Raw genomic sequence first — 13,186 nt, 5'->3', positions numbered from 1 at the left:
TTATCTTAATTTCATGTATTTTGAACACATTGGTGCCGAGGGCATCGTTAATTTAAATGCAGTTTTTACCTATCGTTTGCTCAATCTGAATTTGTTTCAATTGCCGATCTTATAGGATTTATAACGTTAAAGGGATTTTGAAATTGACAAGTTCCGATAGAATCTGTAGGGTAACAATTTCGAGAAACATTCATTGCCGTAGGCTAATAAAGATGCCGTAGAACGTTAAGTCGCCACTATTGGCTGCCGTGGGCTAGTTGAGTAATTTAAAAGGGGTTTTGAAGTAATAGTGCCGAAGGCTTTCTATTAATTTCCGCCGAAGGGCATATACATTTTAATCGGTTACAACTTTGTCCTGCCGTAGGTTAGGTTACTTGAAATAATATTTGAGATGTTCCACGTTCCAAGGATGACCGAGGGTCTTGCCGTTGGAGTCTCTTAGGCGGTAAGTTCCCGATCGAAGGATACCGATGATCTCATAAGGTCCTTCCTAGGAAGGGCCGAGGGTTCCTTCCGTAGCATCCTTGGTCGCTAGGGATACCTTCCGCATGACCCAATCTCCGATTCGGAATGAGCAGTGTCTGACCCTGGAGTCGTAATACCGAGAGACACGTTGCTTGTAGGCTTCATTCCGAAGGTTGGCATGTGCCCGGTGCTCTTCAAGAAGATCGAGGCTTAGAGAGAGTGCTTCTTCATTTGACTTCGGTGCGAAGGTTTCCGTTTGGTAGGAAGGTTCGCCGATTTTCACGGGCACCACAACCTCCGAACCGAAAGCCAAAGAGAAAGGGGATTCTCCCGTGGACGTTCGGTAAGATGTCCGAATGGCCCAGAGTGCTTCAAGAAGCTTTTCTGGCCAGGCTCCTTTGGCTTTGTCCAGCTGCCGTTTCAGTAGTTTCTTGATGATTTTGTTTATTGCTTCTACTTGACCGTTTGACTGGGGATGCACCGGTGATGCGAAAAACAAGTTGATTTTCAAGCGGGTGCAAAATTGCCTGAAGAGTTCCGAATCGAACTGTCTGCCGTTGTCGGTAATGATCGCATACGGGATACCGAACCGGCAACAAACGTGAGTCCAGACGAAGTCCTCTATCTTTGCTGCCGTTATGGTTGCCAGAGGTTCGGCTTCTACCCATTTGGTGAAATAGTCGACGGCGACCACTGCGTATTTCACCTGGCCTTTGCCCTACGGCATCGGACCGATCAGGTCCAGTCCCCATTGTGCGAAAGGCCAAGGACTCACGATCGGTGTCAGAGGTTCGGCAGGGATGTGCGGTATGCTGCCGAAACGCTGGCATTTATCACACTTTTTCACTAGCGAGATAGCGTCCTGGTGCATGGTCGGCCAAAAGTACCCTTGCCGAAAGGTTTTGTGGGCGAGTGACTGGGACCCGGAATGGTCGCCGCACACACCATTATGGATCTCCAGAAGGACGTAGTCCCCCTGTTCTGCCGTAAGGCATTTGAGATATGGAGTTGTGTAGCCACGTTTGTAAAGGACGTCGTTAATAACGGTGTACCTTGCCGATCGGTACCTCAGCTTTTGGGCCTGAGCTTTGTCTTCTGGAAGGGTGTCGTTGGTCAGGTACGAGTAGATAGGAGACATCCATGTATCTTCGTACCGTACGGTACATGTTTCAGAGGTTACCGTACTCGGTCGAGTAAGAATCTCCACCGGCACCGTTCTTCCGACTTTATCATTGATTGCCGAAGCCAACCGTGCCAATGCATCGGCATGGCTGTTTTCGCTTCTGGGGATCTTCTTGATCTCGTAGGCTCGGAAGCTTAGGAGCAGCTGGTGGGTAGACGAAAGGTAGGCGTTCATGGAGGCGTCTCTGGCCGCGAAGTCTGCCGTTACCTGGTTCACAATGAGCTGGGAGTCACTGTGAATCCTGATTTGTTTTGCATTCATGCTCTTGGCTAACCGAAGGCCGGCCAAGAGCGCCTCATATTCCGCTTCATTGTTGGAGGTTCGGAAGTTGAATCGGAGGGCGTACTCGATCTTGAATCCCTCCGGTGTTGTCAGTACCAAGCCTGCCCCACACCCTTGTTGGTTTGCCGAGCCATCGACGTGCAGAATCCATACTGGAGTTGAGACGTCGAAGCGTTCGGTGTCTAGTTCCTCCGGCAATCCGGTCTCGGTAACCGGCTCGGGTGCCGGCTGTGCTGTTGATGGGGTGAGCTCGGAGATGAAATCGGCAATGGCTTGACCCTTTTCGGCGGGCCTTGGCATGAATTGTATATCGAACTCTCCGAGTTCGATCGCCCACTTGATCAATCGGCCAGAAGTCTCTGGTTTTTGGAGCACCTGCCGAAGAGGTAGGTTAGTCAGAACTTTGATCCGGTGTGCTTGGAAGTATGGCCGAAGTCTTCGTGCCGAGACCACCAGGGCTAGTGCAAGCTGCTCTAATGGGGGATACCGAAGTTCAGCACTCTGGAGTTTCTTGCTGACATAGAAAATCGGTAGCTCTGCCTTCTCTGGTTTTCGAATCAATACCGAACTGACGGCAGTGCTAGATACTGAAAGGTATAGGGAAAGAATCTCCCCAGGTAGTGGTTTTGATAAAAGGGGTGCTCTGCCCATGTAGTCCTTTAAGTCTTGAAACGCTTTATCACACTCGGCAGTCCATATGATATTCCGTTTGCCCCCTTTCAAGGCTTTAAAGAACAGTACACATTTGTCGGTAGCCTTTGATATGAAGCGAGTCAAGGCCGCGACGCGTCCGGTAAGGCTTTGAATGTCCTTCATCGTCTTCGGTCTTTACATGTCGATAATTGCCTTTATTTTTTCGGGATTCGCTTCGATACCCCTGTGACTAATCATGAACCCGAGGAATTTCCCGGAAGATAGCATTTCATTGGGTTCAGCCTCATCCGGTACTCTTTCAGTATGCCGAACATGATTGATAAATTGTGCAGGTGTTCTTCGGCAGTTCTGCTTTTTACTAACATGTCGTCAACGTAAACTTCCATGATGCTGCCGATGTATTTGGCGAAAATTCTGTTGACGAGCCTTTGATATGTTGCCCCCGCGTTCTTCAGGCCGAACGGCATGACATTGTAATAGTATAAACCTCTGTCCGTTATGAAGGCGGTGTGTTCGTTGTCGGGGGGGTGCATGAATATCTGATTGTATCCCGAATAGGCGTCCATGAAGCTGAGCAGTTCGTGTCCGGCGGTGGCGTCCATGAGCTGGTCTATCCGTGGCAACGGGAAGCTGTCCTTCGGGCAGGCCTTGTTCAGATCGGTATATTCTTGGCACATTCGCCACCCGCCTATACCCTTCCGGACCATCACCGAGTTTGCCAGCCATACCGGATACGTAGTCTCCCTGATGAAGCCGATGGTTTGAAGTTTGTCAACCTCTGTGCGCATCGCTTCGTATCGTTCGGCGTCATACGAACGGCGCTTCTGTCTTACAGGCTTATAAGTGGGGGAAATGCGGAGTTTATGGCTGATGATCTCAGGATCTATGCCGGGCATATCTTTGTAAGACCACGCGAACACCTCCGAATGGTGCCGTAAGAAGTCTATGAACTGCGCTCGGAGGTTTGGGGTGAGTGCCGATTTTAACCCGACGATCGGGCTGCTCGTCGCTCAGGGTTATTGTTTCCAGTTCTTCGGCAGGTTGTGTGTGAGGAGTCGGGGACTCATCCCTAGGGTCGTCAACGGGTCCCGTACCGTTCGGTATCCCCTGTACAGACATGGTCTCGTCGGGGATTCGGACAGAGGTTGTCTTGAGTGCCGTGGCGTAGCAAGTCCGCGCGCTTAACTGATTTTCTCGGACAGCCCCTGTGCCGTAGGGGGTTGGGAACTTCATCAGTAGCATGTGGGGGGAAAGATACGCTTTAACCTTGGTGAGTGCCGTTCGTCCAATTATGACGTTGTACGCCGTCGGGCAGTCAACGATGAGGAATTGATCGTATACCGTCGCTCTCCTTGGGGCGGTGCCGAAGGTAATTGGCAGTTTCACACTACCGACCGGTTGGACCAGGTCACCAGAGAAGCTTAACAAAGGTGTCAACTGCTGGTTGACCGGGCTGTCCTTTATTCCCATCTCCCGGAAAGCTTCGGCAAAAATTACGTTTACCGAGCTCCCGGTATCGATCAGTACCCGTCCTACATAGTAGTCGGTAATTTCTGCTCGGACGATCATCGGGTCGTCGTGGGGATAGAGGATGCCCTCTTCCTCTTCTTCACAAAATGTGATTGGTTCCCAATGGACTTTCGGTATTTCATGGTGCCGATTCACCTCTATGCCGAATACCTGGGGAAATTGTGCGGCACGCACGTATTGCTTCATTGAACGATTGCTCATTCCTGCGATTATGGGGCCACCGCTGATAGTACTTATCATGTTTATCTGCCGAGTTATGTTCGGTACCGGCGCCGGTGGCTGCCGGGCGATATACTGGTCTAGCTTCCCCTCTCTGATCAACCGTTCGACAATTTTTCTCAGGCTTATACAGTCTTCCGTATTATGGCTGTTGTGCTGATGGTATAGACAGAATTTACCGGTATCCCTGTTGTCTTGCCGATTGGGTCTTCGGGCATTCGGCTTCGGTATCATTTCTTGCTCGTTCATCAGGACGGCCTCGTAGGTAGTGTTCAATAGGGTGAAGACCTCGTTGCCGTGGTCTCGATTCGGCAGGGGCGCTCGGTTGTCATTGCGACCATACCTCCCTTTTCCTTTCTTCGAGTGTTCCCTTCGATCGGCACGGTCGTCTTTCCTTTTATGACCTGTCGAGTAGGTGTCGACTCTCTCGTAGGGTGTCGCTTTTGCCGGATAAGCACTTGGTTCGGCCTCTCCTCGCGATGCCGAAGCCGTGGGTTTCGAGTTGAAATATTCGGCCTTGGCGTAGATTGCCGCCTGCTTCATCAGTTCGTCGTACGTGCGCCAGTTGCTGCTGTGTACTAGGTATCGGAAATGCGAGGACCGAAGGCCACTCTTAAAGGTGTCGTAGGCTGCTCTATCGTCTGTTTCCGGACACCTTGAGTACTCGTGACTGAAGCGCGCCGCGTATTCTCTCAACGGTTTGTCCTCTCTTTGCCGAATCGTGTACAGATCATCGGCAGAGTAAAGACGGTCCGTTTGGATCATGAAGTGGTTGAGGAAAATTTGCTTCAGCTCGTCGAAGGAGTCTACCGTTTCCGGCTCCAACCGGTAGAACCAGTTCAGGGCTGCCCCGGTAAGGGAGGAGGGGAATAGCAGGCACTGCCCTTCATCGGTCAAGCCCTTGCATCCAATGGCGGACTGAAATGAGTGGAGGTGTGTTAAGGGGTCTTCCGTTCCCGTATAGAACGGTATACGCAGTTGCTGCCCTTCCCGATCCTGCCGAGAGTCTCAGATGCGCCTGGTGAACGGTCCTGGCCGAAGCTTTCCCCACTCCGGTCCTTGGGAGCGGGCGTTGTCGTTTTCCATTTTCTGGACCTTTTGAAAAAGGAGTCGGACAACGGGGTCTCGGCTAGGGATTTCCTCGGAACCGTAATCTTCCGATCGCCTTTGTAGGTTTGATGGATCAACCCCCGCGTACTGTGAAGGCGTTGCCAAACGGTAGGTGGAAGTTTGCGTCTGGGAAGGGATATATTCGGACCCCGACTCTTCTGCGGGGTCCAGCCCTCTGACCTTCCGAATAGGCGACTTGTCTCCTAGGATTTTCATCCGTGAGTCCCTTTGTCTAGCGCTAATCCTGATCGGAGACCTTTGTCTCTCTGCCACCCGATCATTAATCCGATGTCGACAATCGGTGTAGACTTTCTTGGGGATGTGCGGCTGATCCCTGGGTGCCGGAACTACCAACTCTCTGGAAGGTGCGGGCGCTGCCTTCTGTACCTTCTCGCGTTTCTTCTTTCTATGGGGGGTCTGCAAGCTCTCTGAAGAGTCTGGATGTTCTGCGTGTGCTGCTGGTGGAACAGCTGCTGGGTTTCGTCCACTTTGGACGAAAGAAAATTGTTGTGCTCCTGAAGCCTCACCATGTCCTTCCGTAAGGACGCGATTTGGACTGCCAGCTCGGCTTCGGCGGTTGTTTGGGTTGCGGGGGCATTCTCGAAGGGAGTGCATGGGGGTAGCGCTGGGCTAGCTCCGCCTTGCCTACCGAACGGTAGCCCTTCTTCCGCCAGGAACGTAGGTACCGAGGTGGTCTCCATATGTTTTGGAGATGGTGGGTTGATTTTCTTAGTTTCCCATAGACGGCGCCAAACTGTTGATGCGAAAAAATGGTTTAGCACGTATTTCGTCAACAAAATTATATTATGCCTTCGGTAGGTGACTGTCTTCGGAATATGTTCTTCTTCGGAAGGGTAAGTACCTACAAAAGGACACGTTCGGTAAGTCCTTGGGGTACCGGTGTGGTACCGGCCGAAGGCTCTCCGATGTTTTAGTAAGTACGGTTTTAGTAAAGTTAACTGACAGATCAATCGATAGCGTACCGTTTGTTCTGGATCCCCCCTTTTGGGGATAGGGGTCTTCTTAAATAGGCCTTGGGAGGTGTGCACTATGCTCATAATTCCGATGTGGGACTCTGGACATAGATTGTGAGCATGACACGTGTCCGATGGTATAAGGGCCAAGATAGATGGCTTCGGTAAGGAGAATGCCGAAGGGGCTCTGTGATCAATGTCGATCCTGTCCACGTGTTCGGTGGTCATAGGCCGTTTATTTCCGGTATAAACAGAGTTCAGTGTGGTGGATTATGAAAACAGTAGAGGAGTTTTAGAGAAGATGGAAGAAGAAAGCAGAGAAAAGCTCAGAATTGTGTATTGATCTTGCTTAATTGATGATTACAATGTAAAGCTATAGCTTATATATCTGATAACAGTCTTAGAGATTAAGTAAACAAAGCTTGACAAACTAATAGATTCTACTAACAATTGTAACTAGAACACGTGACCTCCATGTGCTCTTCTAACACTCTCAAGCTGACCTGGACAATACAGTTACCATTCCCCCTCAAACTCAGCTGAGCTGCTAAGTTGCAAATTTCTACAATGTCTCGGAAAAATAGGACCATGCAATCCTTTTGTGAAGATGTATGCTACTTGTTCTTCAGTAGGAATATACTGTATAATCAAGTACCTACGTAGTGATGGGATGTTGTTTTAAGGGTTTTGCAGTTGGGTCTTAAGTCTATCTGTTTCATCCATCCTATCCCACCCTCCCCCTAAAACCCCTCTCTCTCTCTCTCTTCCCCCCTCCCCAACTGCACAAACAATGGCCAAGCTCTGCAAATCAATAACAAATTCAGCCATAACTAGGTTAGCGATAGCTGCTTGTGAGGCTGAGAGAGAGTGAGAGACTCACTGGGTGAAAGCTAAAATGGCGGTTCCAGCTCTCAATTAGTGTGCGTAAAGTAATCAAATTGGAGAAAGATATTGATGGCTGGCTCAGTTATGTTCTGGCCTATGCTGCATAACCCCACACTCTCCAAGATGTTACAAGAATCAACACCTAGCCTTCACCCACTCTCAATTCTTCTCTTCTAAGTCATTTTTAAGGTTAAAGAAGCAGTCTTTGGTCTCAGCTCTTCAAATTAATAAGAGGCAGAGGACTCGGAGGTATCGCTCTGTTCCTGTTGTGTTCGCTGCACAGTCCAATTTCTTAAAAGGTTAGCTAGCTGCACTTCCCTCCTTTCTTCTTCTTCTTCTTCTGTTTAGTATTTATGATCCCTGAACATTGTTGTTTAGTGGGTTTGTCGAATTTGCTATTTTATAGATCGTGTTTTTATATTTTTGGTTCTGGATTTTGATAAAAGGTATTTGTGCAACTGAATAGCTTTGTATTGGTGAATATCTGTCGAAAAGCATGTTAATTTCTGTTAGATTATGACAATATTTAACGTTAAATTGTCGACTGTTCGAAAAATCCGCCTAGGCGGCGCTAGGCGGCTAGGCGGGAGTTAGGCGGGTAATATATATATATTTTTATCTGACTTTAACGCTGCCTCTCTCTCTCTCTCTATCTCTCTCTCTCTCTCTCCAACTGCACAAACAATGGGCCAAGTTCTGCAAATCAATAACAATTTCAGCCATAACTAGGTTTGCCAAGTTTAATTTTACTAGCACAAAGAAAAAAAGGAAAAGGACATAATTGCTAAGTTTTAATGTATTAGAGAACTAGGGTATGTTTAGCACTCTTGAGCATATCTTCCACTTTTCGTAAGACTTCACCTTGAATTGCAAAATGGTAATGGAGGAGAAAGATGTTGGGGGAGGCGAGAGATAATATGCTTGATTTTCATTTTTTAAAAAATAATTATTTTCAAATTTGTTAATTTTTTATAATTATAATATGACTTGACTTAATGGAAATTTTAACGGAGTTATACGAAGGTGGTAAATTACTACACTTTATAAAGTTTAGGTGATTAATAATTAAAATTAAAAGTTCAGATGGTAAATACGTACATGCTTAAAATTTCAGATAGTATTCATGCACATTTTCTTAATTTTTTTTAACGAAAAAATGTGTTCTAAGATTCCATTTGCATGTGTGCATCCCAAATACCCTCATTAACAAAGTTGAAGAACAAGGGTCCCAAAATTTCTTAACTTGTCATTTTGTCTCTGCTTGTTTCGTTTGCTTTGTTTCTAGATTCAGTGAAGAAAAAAAGGTTGAGCACTAAGATTGAAAACCACTCCTCCAAACTGTCCATCACAAAAAAGATGTTGAATTGCTTACTTTTGTGAGTACATATTACTATTATTACTTTGTACTATTCAGAGGGGAGGGGGGCTTCAAATAATATTCTGTCCTACGTACATATCATCATTGTTAACATATGTACTCCCATTAGCGAGATATATGATTACGACGAAAGCCCCAAACACTTGAAGAAAACAATATTACAGTCTTGATGCATGGATCCAGGATTTAAAAATGAGTCGGACTAATTTTTCTCATTGAAAAATTTCTCTTTAAATTTCGGCAGAGTCTTGCTTTATTTTATGATATTTTTCAAATTATATATAATTTGCTAAACATTTATATTATTTACTTTTACATTTTTAACTACATTATCAACAACAACAACAGCAACATGCTTCCTAAAAATGATAGCGCAGTAAGACATGAATTTGAAAAAAAAAGAAAAAAAGAAAAGGAATAATAATAGAGGTATGTTTTTAATGAAAAATTGAGATGGAAAATTGGAATAAGTAGAGTTTATGATTATATATCAGATTCCTTATACATAGATTCCATAATTGCAATGATGGATGTGGGTGAGAAATATGTGATGGCCTAATGGAAAAGCGCACTTAGTTGACATCCATTTGAGAGGTTTGAATCTCCTTGGCCTAGATGTAGACTATTTTTCCATATTTTTGGTTTGGCTATAGTCCTCCTAGTTAGACGGGGATGGCATGGGTTCGTGTTTGGTCTTGACATTTGTGTTACAAGATGAAGTGGCTAATAACACAATGGGTATGAATAATCGTAGTTATTATTAGCTATTAGATGCCACTAAAGTTTTTAAGCACCCCAACATGACTACAAACGTCAGTGACTATTAATTATGTAGTGTGAATCATGTACAATTAATATATTACAATTACTAGACACCTGAGAGATGGGAAAATAACCCTGTATAATTCGAGCTCTTTTATTTATTTTTATACATCATCCAGTTTTATTTGTGTGCTCAAAGAGTATCAGAGTAATTGAAGATTTAAATCCACTTCTTTTTCCTCGGTAAAGTTTTATTAAAGATTATGGAATTGATGTGCTCTCTCTCTCTCTCTCTCTCTCTCTCTCTCTCTCTCTCTCTCTCTCTCTCCAACTGCACAAACAATGGCCAAGCTCTGCAAATCAATAACAAATTCAGCCATAACTAGGTTAGCGATAGCTGCTTGTGAGGCTGAGAGAGAAAGTGAGAGACTCACTGGGTGAAAGCTAAAATGGCGGTTCCAGCTCTCAATTAGTATGCGTAAAGTAATCAAATTGGAGAAAGATATTGATGGCTGGCTCAGTTATGTTCCAGAGCCTATGCTGCATAACCCCACACTCTCCAAGATGTTACAAGAATCAAACCCTAGCTTTCACCCACTCTCAATTCTTCTCTTCCAAGTCATTTTTAAGGTTAAAGAAGCAGTCTTTGGTCTCAGCTCTTCAAATTAACAAGAGGCAGAGGACTCGGAGGTATCGCTCTGTTCTTGTTGTGTTCGCTGCACAGACCAATTTCTTAAAAGGTTAGCTAGCTGCACTTCCCTGCGTTTCTTCTTCTTCTTCTTCTTCTGTTTAGTATTTATGATCCCTGAACATTGTTGTTTAGAATTTGCTCTTTTATGAATCGTGTTTTTATATTTTTGGTTTTTGGATTTTGATAAAAGGTATTTTTGCAACTGAATAGCATTGTATTGGTGAATATCTGTCGAAAGCATGTTAACTTCTGTTAGATTATGACAATTTTTAACGTTAAATTGTCGAGTGTTCGAAAAATCCGCCTAGGCGGCCACCTAGGCGGCTAGGCGGCTAGGCGGGAGTTAGGCGGCCTGGGCGGGTCGGTTCCTTCTACAAATATTTTTTTTTCCCGACTTTAACGCTGCCTCTTTCTCTCTCGCTCTCTCTCACGACAGGCCACCACCACCAGGCCTCCACCCGCGACGACGACCACCAGGCCGCGATTAATACAAAATAATTATAAATTAAAAAAAAATGCCTAGGCGGCGCCAGCCTACCGCCTAGCGATTTTTAAAATTGATTGTGGATTTCAATTCAGTGCTTTGGAACTCCGGTGATTAGTGGTTAGTAGAATGAAATTGTAAATGATTGGCCCATTGTAAAGATTTCAATCAGGCATGAAAGGTAAAGGCGCTTTTGTAGAAGCAGTGAAGCTGTAACTAGAGAATGGAACCGTTTAGAAAAGCTTGAATCTTCTTACATTAAAGAATTAAAGAGTGATCACCCGTTAATCGGGTAGTTAAGAGAACTAGCTAATCATCCATACCATAATCCATGGGAACTTACCATTTGGTGGGTGAAACCTAGCTGACGTGCTGCCATGTGCAGCAAGTGTGATTTTCTCAGGGTAATTTTTGTTATTTTAAATTTGTTTTTCTTATGCATATATGAAAAGTAGGCCAAGAAGTCTTTTCAAGTACGAGCCTTTCATGCAGGCTAATTTTGAGTCAGAATTTTGAATTGTTAGGATAATATTTTAATTTTCTGGTTGAGATTTTGAGTTACATTATATATGGACGACAATGGTTGTTTACATCCATTTCACAGTGTTTCTACCTTTCTGCATCACATGAATTACTTTTGCTGCTTTCCTGCTCATACAAAAAAGAGCAGATAGTTTACCCTTGAGTTTTATGTATACATTTGTGTTGACCACTGGTTTGAATTGTGTAAAATAGTTGTACAAACAGTTTGAAAGGTTGGGAGAGATGGAATTGAGGCAGGAACCAATCTTGTGCCGGTAAGTTATGTTTAGTCTACCCTTTCAAACTTCTATCGATTTTGCAATTTCAATGCAGGGTGTTTTTCTTGCTTTTAGTACAAATTGAAGATTTTTGATAGTCTGTTTGCGTTTCGTGTTTGGGTGCTAGGATTCTGTGCCAAGATCAATTGCAAGGGTTTCTTTGACAGTAGTTGCATTGGCTCTTTCACTCTTTGTACCCAAGTCTTTACTAGGGGTGGCATTTTAAACCGAAAAACCGAAAAACCGCAAAAACCAACCGATATTTTACCGCAATAAAACCGCAATCGCGGTATTAAGAACCGAACCGCATTTACGGTTGCGGTTGCGGTATTTGATTTTCAAAATTTGCGGTTACCGCAAACCGCAAAGTATAGCCGCACGGCTATACTCTATGAATAATTAAGTAAAATTGTAAACCCTTCTCTTCTCTTGAATTGGTGGAAAGGGAACCAAACAAGATATCCTATTCTTTCACAAGTTGCCAAGGATATCTTTGCAATTCCAAGTTCTACGGTTGCTAGTGAAAATGCTTTTAGCCTAGGCAAGAGGATTGTGGATCCTTTTAGAAGCTCTTTGCATCCTAAAATGGTAGAGGCATTAGTGTGTACTAGTGATTGGCTTAGAGCGGACGAATTTTCCTTTTACAAGGAACCAACAGATGATGAGGTTGAATTCTACAAGGAAATGGAAGATATGACAACTTGTAAGTAATTAGTTTATTTATGCTAATGTTATTTATGCTTCTTCTTATAATAAAATGTACTAAACTATGTTGTTTTATTTGTAGATAGCATTTGTGCTCAAACAATACAAAGGGGTTCTTCAAATCCACTCACCACCAACACTTGAGTTTGTAATATTGGTGTATTGCATTTTTCCTTTTAGTTTGTAACTTTAATTAACTGTGAATTGGATTTTTTTTTTTTGGTTGTAACTTTAATTCATTTTGCTTTTGGTTTGTAAATTTAAAGGATTTGGAATTGGAATGCTTGAGAAGTTTAACTTTAATTGGAATGTTTGGAATTGTAACTTTAATTTTCTTAGGTTGTGAATGCTTGAGAATTGGAATCGATTGTGAATTTATATATGCTTGAGAAATTGAGGTTGTGTATTTATTTATTTAGGTTGTAAATTTATATTTTTGTGAATGCTTGATAATTTGCGGTTTTAAACCGCAAATTCGCGGTAACCGACCGCATTTTTGCGGTTTACCGCAATGCGGTAAACCGCAAAACGCGGTCGGTTTGCGGTTTCAAAAATCACCAAACCGCAAATAGTCGGTCGGTTTGCGGTTTGAGTAAAAATTCGCGGTTACCGAACCGCAACCACCCCTAGTCTTTACTGTCTACAGTTTTCTTTGTGCTGGTATGTTTCTATTTCTCTCCTCCTCCTGCAAGAACAATAGATCGATGATGTTATTTTGACTTGCTTTTTCCAAAATGTATATCAAGTATGCTTGTGCTATCATTTGTGTGTTTGTGTTTTAAAATCAACTTCTTTTTCTGCGTTACTAGTTTCTATAAGGAAATGAGATGCAATGTAGACAAGTAAATTTCCTCTTGTCAGTAAGAGAGCATTATTCTTGTATAGATAGTCCTTATTTTTTAAGTACATAAATATTATGTAATTGTTATGAACTAAGCATTGTATGATAACAGGCTACGATAGGACTTGTATACTTTACATTTATAGCTTTGAATAAGGATGAAGGACCAAAGGGGGGTGGAGTCACCACCTCTACACCAAAGGAGGAGGGGATGGAGGACACT

At 44.0% G+C, this 13,186-nt stretch overlaps 1 protein-coding gene and 1 long non-coding RNA gene across 2 annotated transcripts; one reads left to right on the top strand and one right to left on the bottom strand.

Annotated features, from left to right (window-relative positions):
• LOC109946251 lies at positions 491–2,746 on the bottom strand. Its single transcript, XM_020553541.1, has 2 exons — positions 1,241–2,746; positions 491–1,183 (listed from the first exon to the last, which is right to left on the bottom strand). Exons 1-2 carry the CDS (start codon positions 2,744–2,746, stop codon positions 491–493), a joined length of 2,199 nt encoding a protein of 732 aa, XP_020409130.1.
• Positions 7,487–11,613, top strand: LOC18768276. The gene is made up of 3 exons (XR_002273057.1): positions 7,487–7,601; positions 11,353–11,414; positions 11,545–11,613. It is a non-coding gene; the product is annotated as an uncharacterized LOC18768276 (long non-coding RNA).

This window comes from Prunus persica, chromosome G8, assembly GCF_000346465.2.
Source record: "Prunus persica cultivar Lovell chromosome G8, Prunus_persica_NCBIv2, whole genome shotgun sequence".
NCBI lineage: Eukaryota > Viridiplantae > Streptophyta > Magnoliopsida > Rosales > Rosaceae > Prunus > Prunus persica.
This window is presented reverse-complemented; position numbering and strand designations above follow the sequence as displayed.

Coding starts and splice junctions, on each gene's coding strand:
- LOC109946251 (XM_020553541.1), bottom strand. CDS start 2,746: ATGAAGGACATTCAAAGCCTTACCGGACGCGTCGCGGCCTTGACTCGC. Junction 1,184..1,240: donor CCGAACCTCTGACACCGATC/GTGAGTCCTTGG, acceptor CCGATGCCGTAG/GGCAAAGGCCAGGTGAAATA.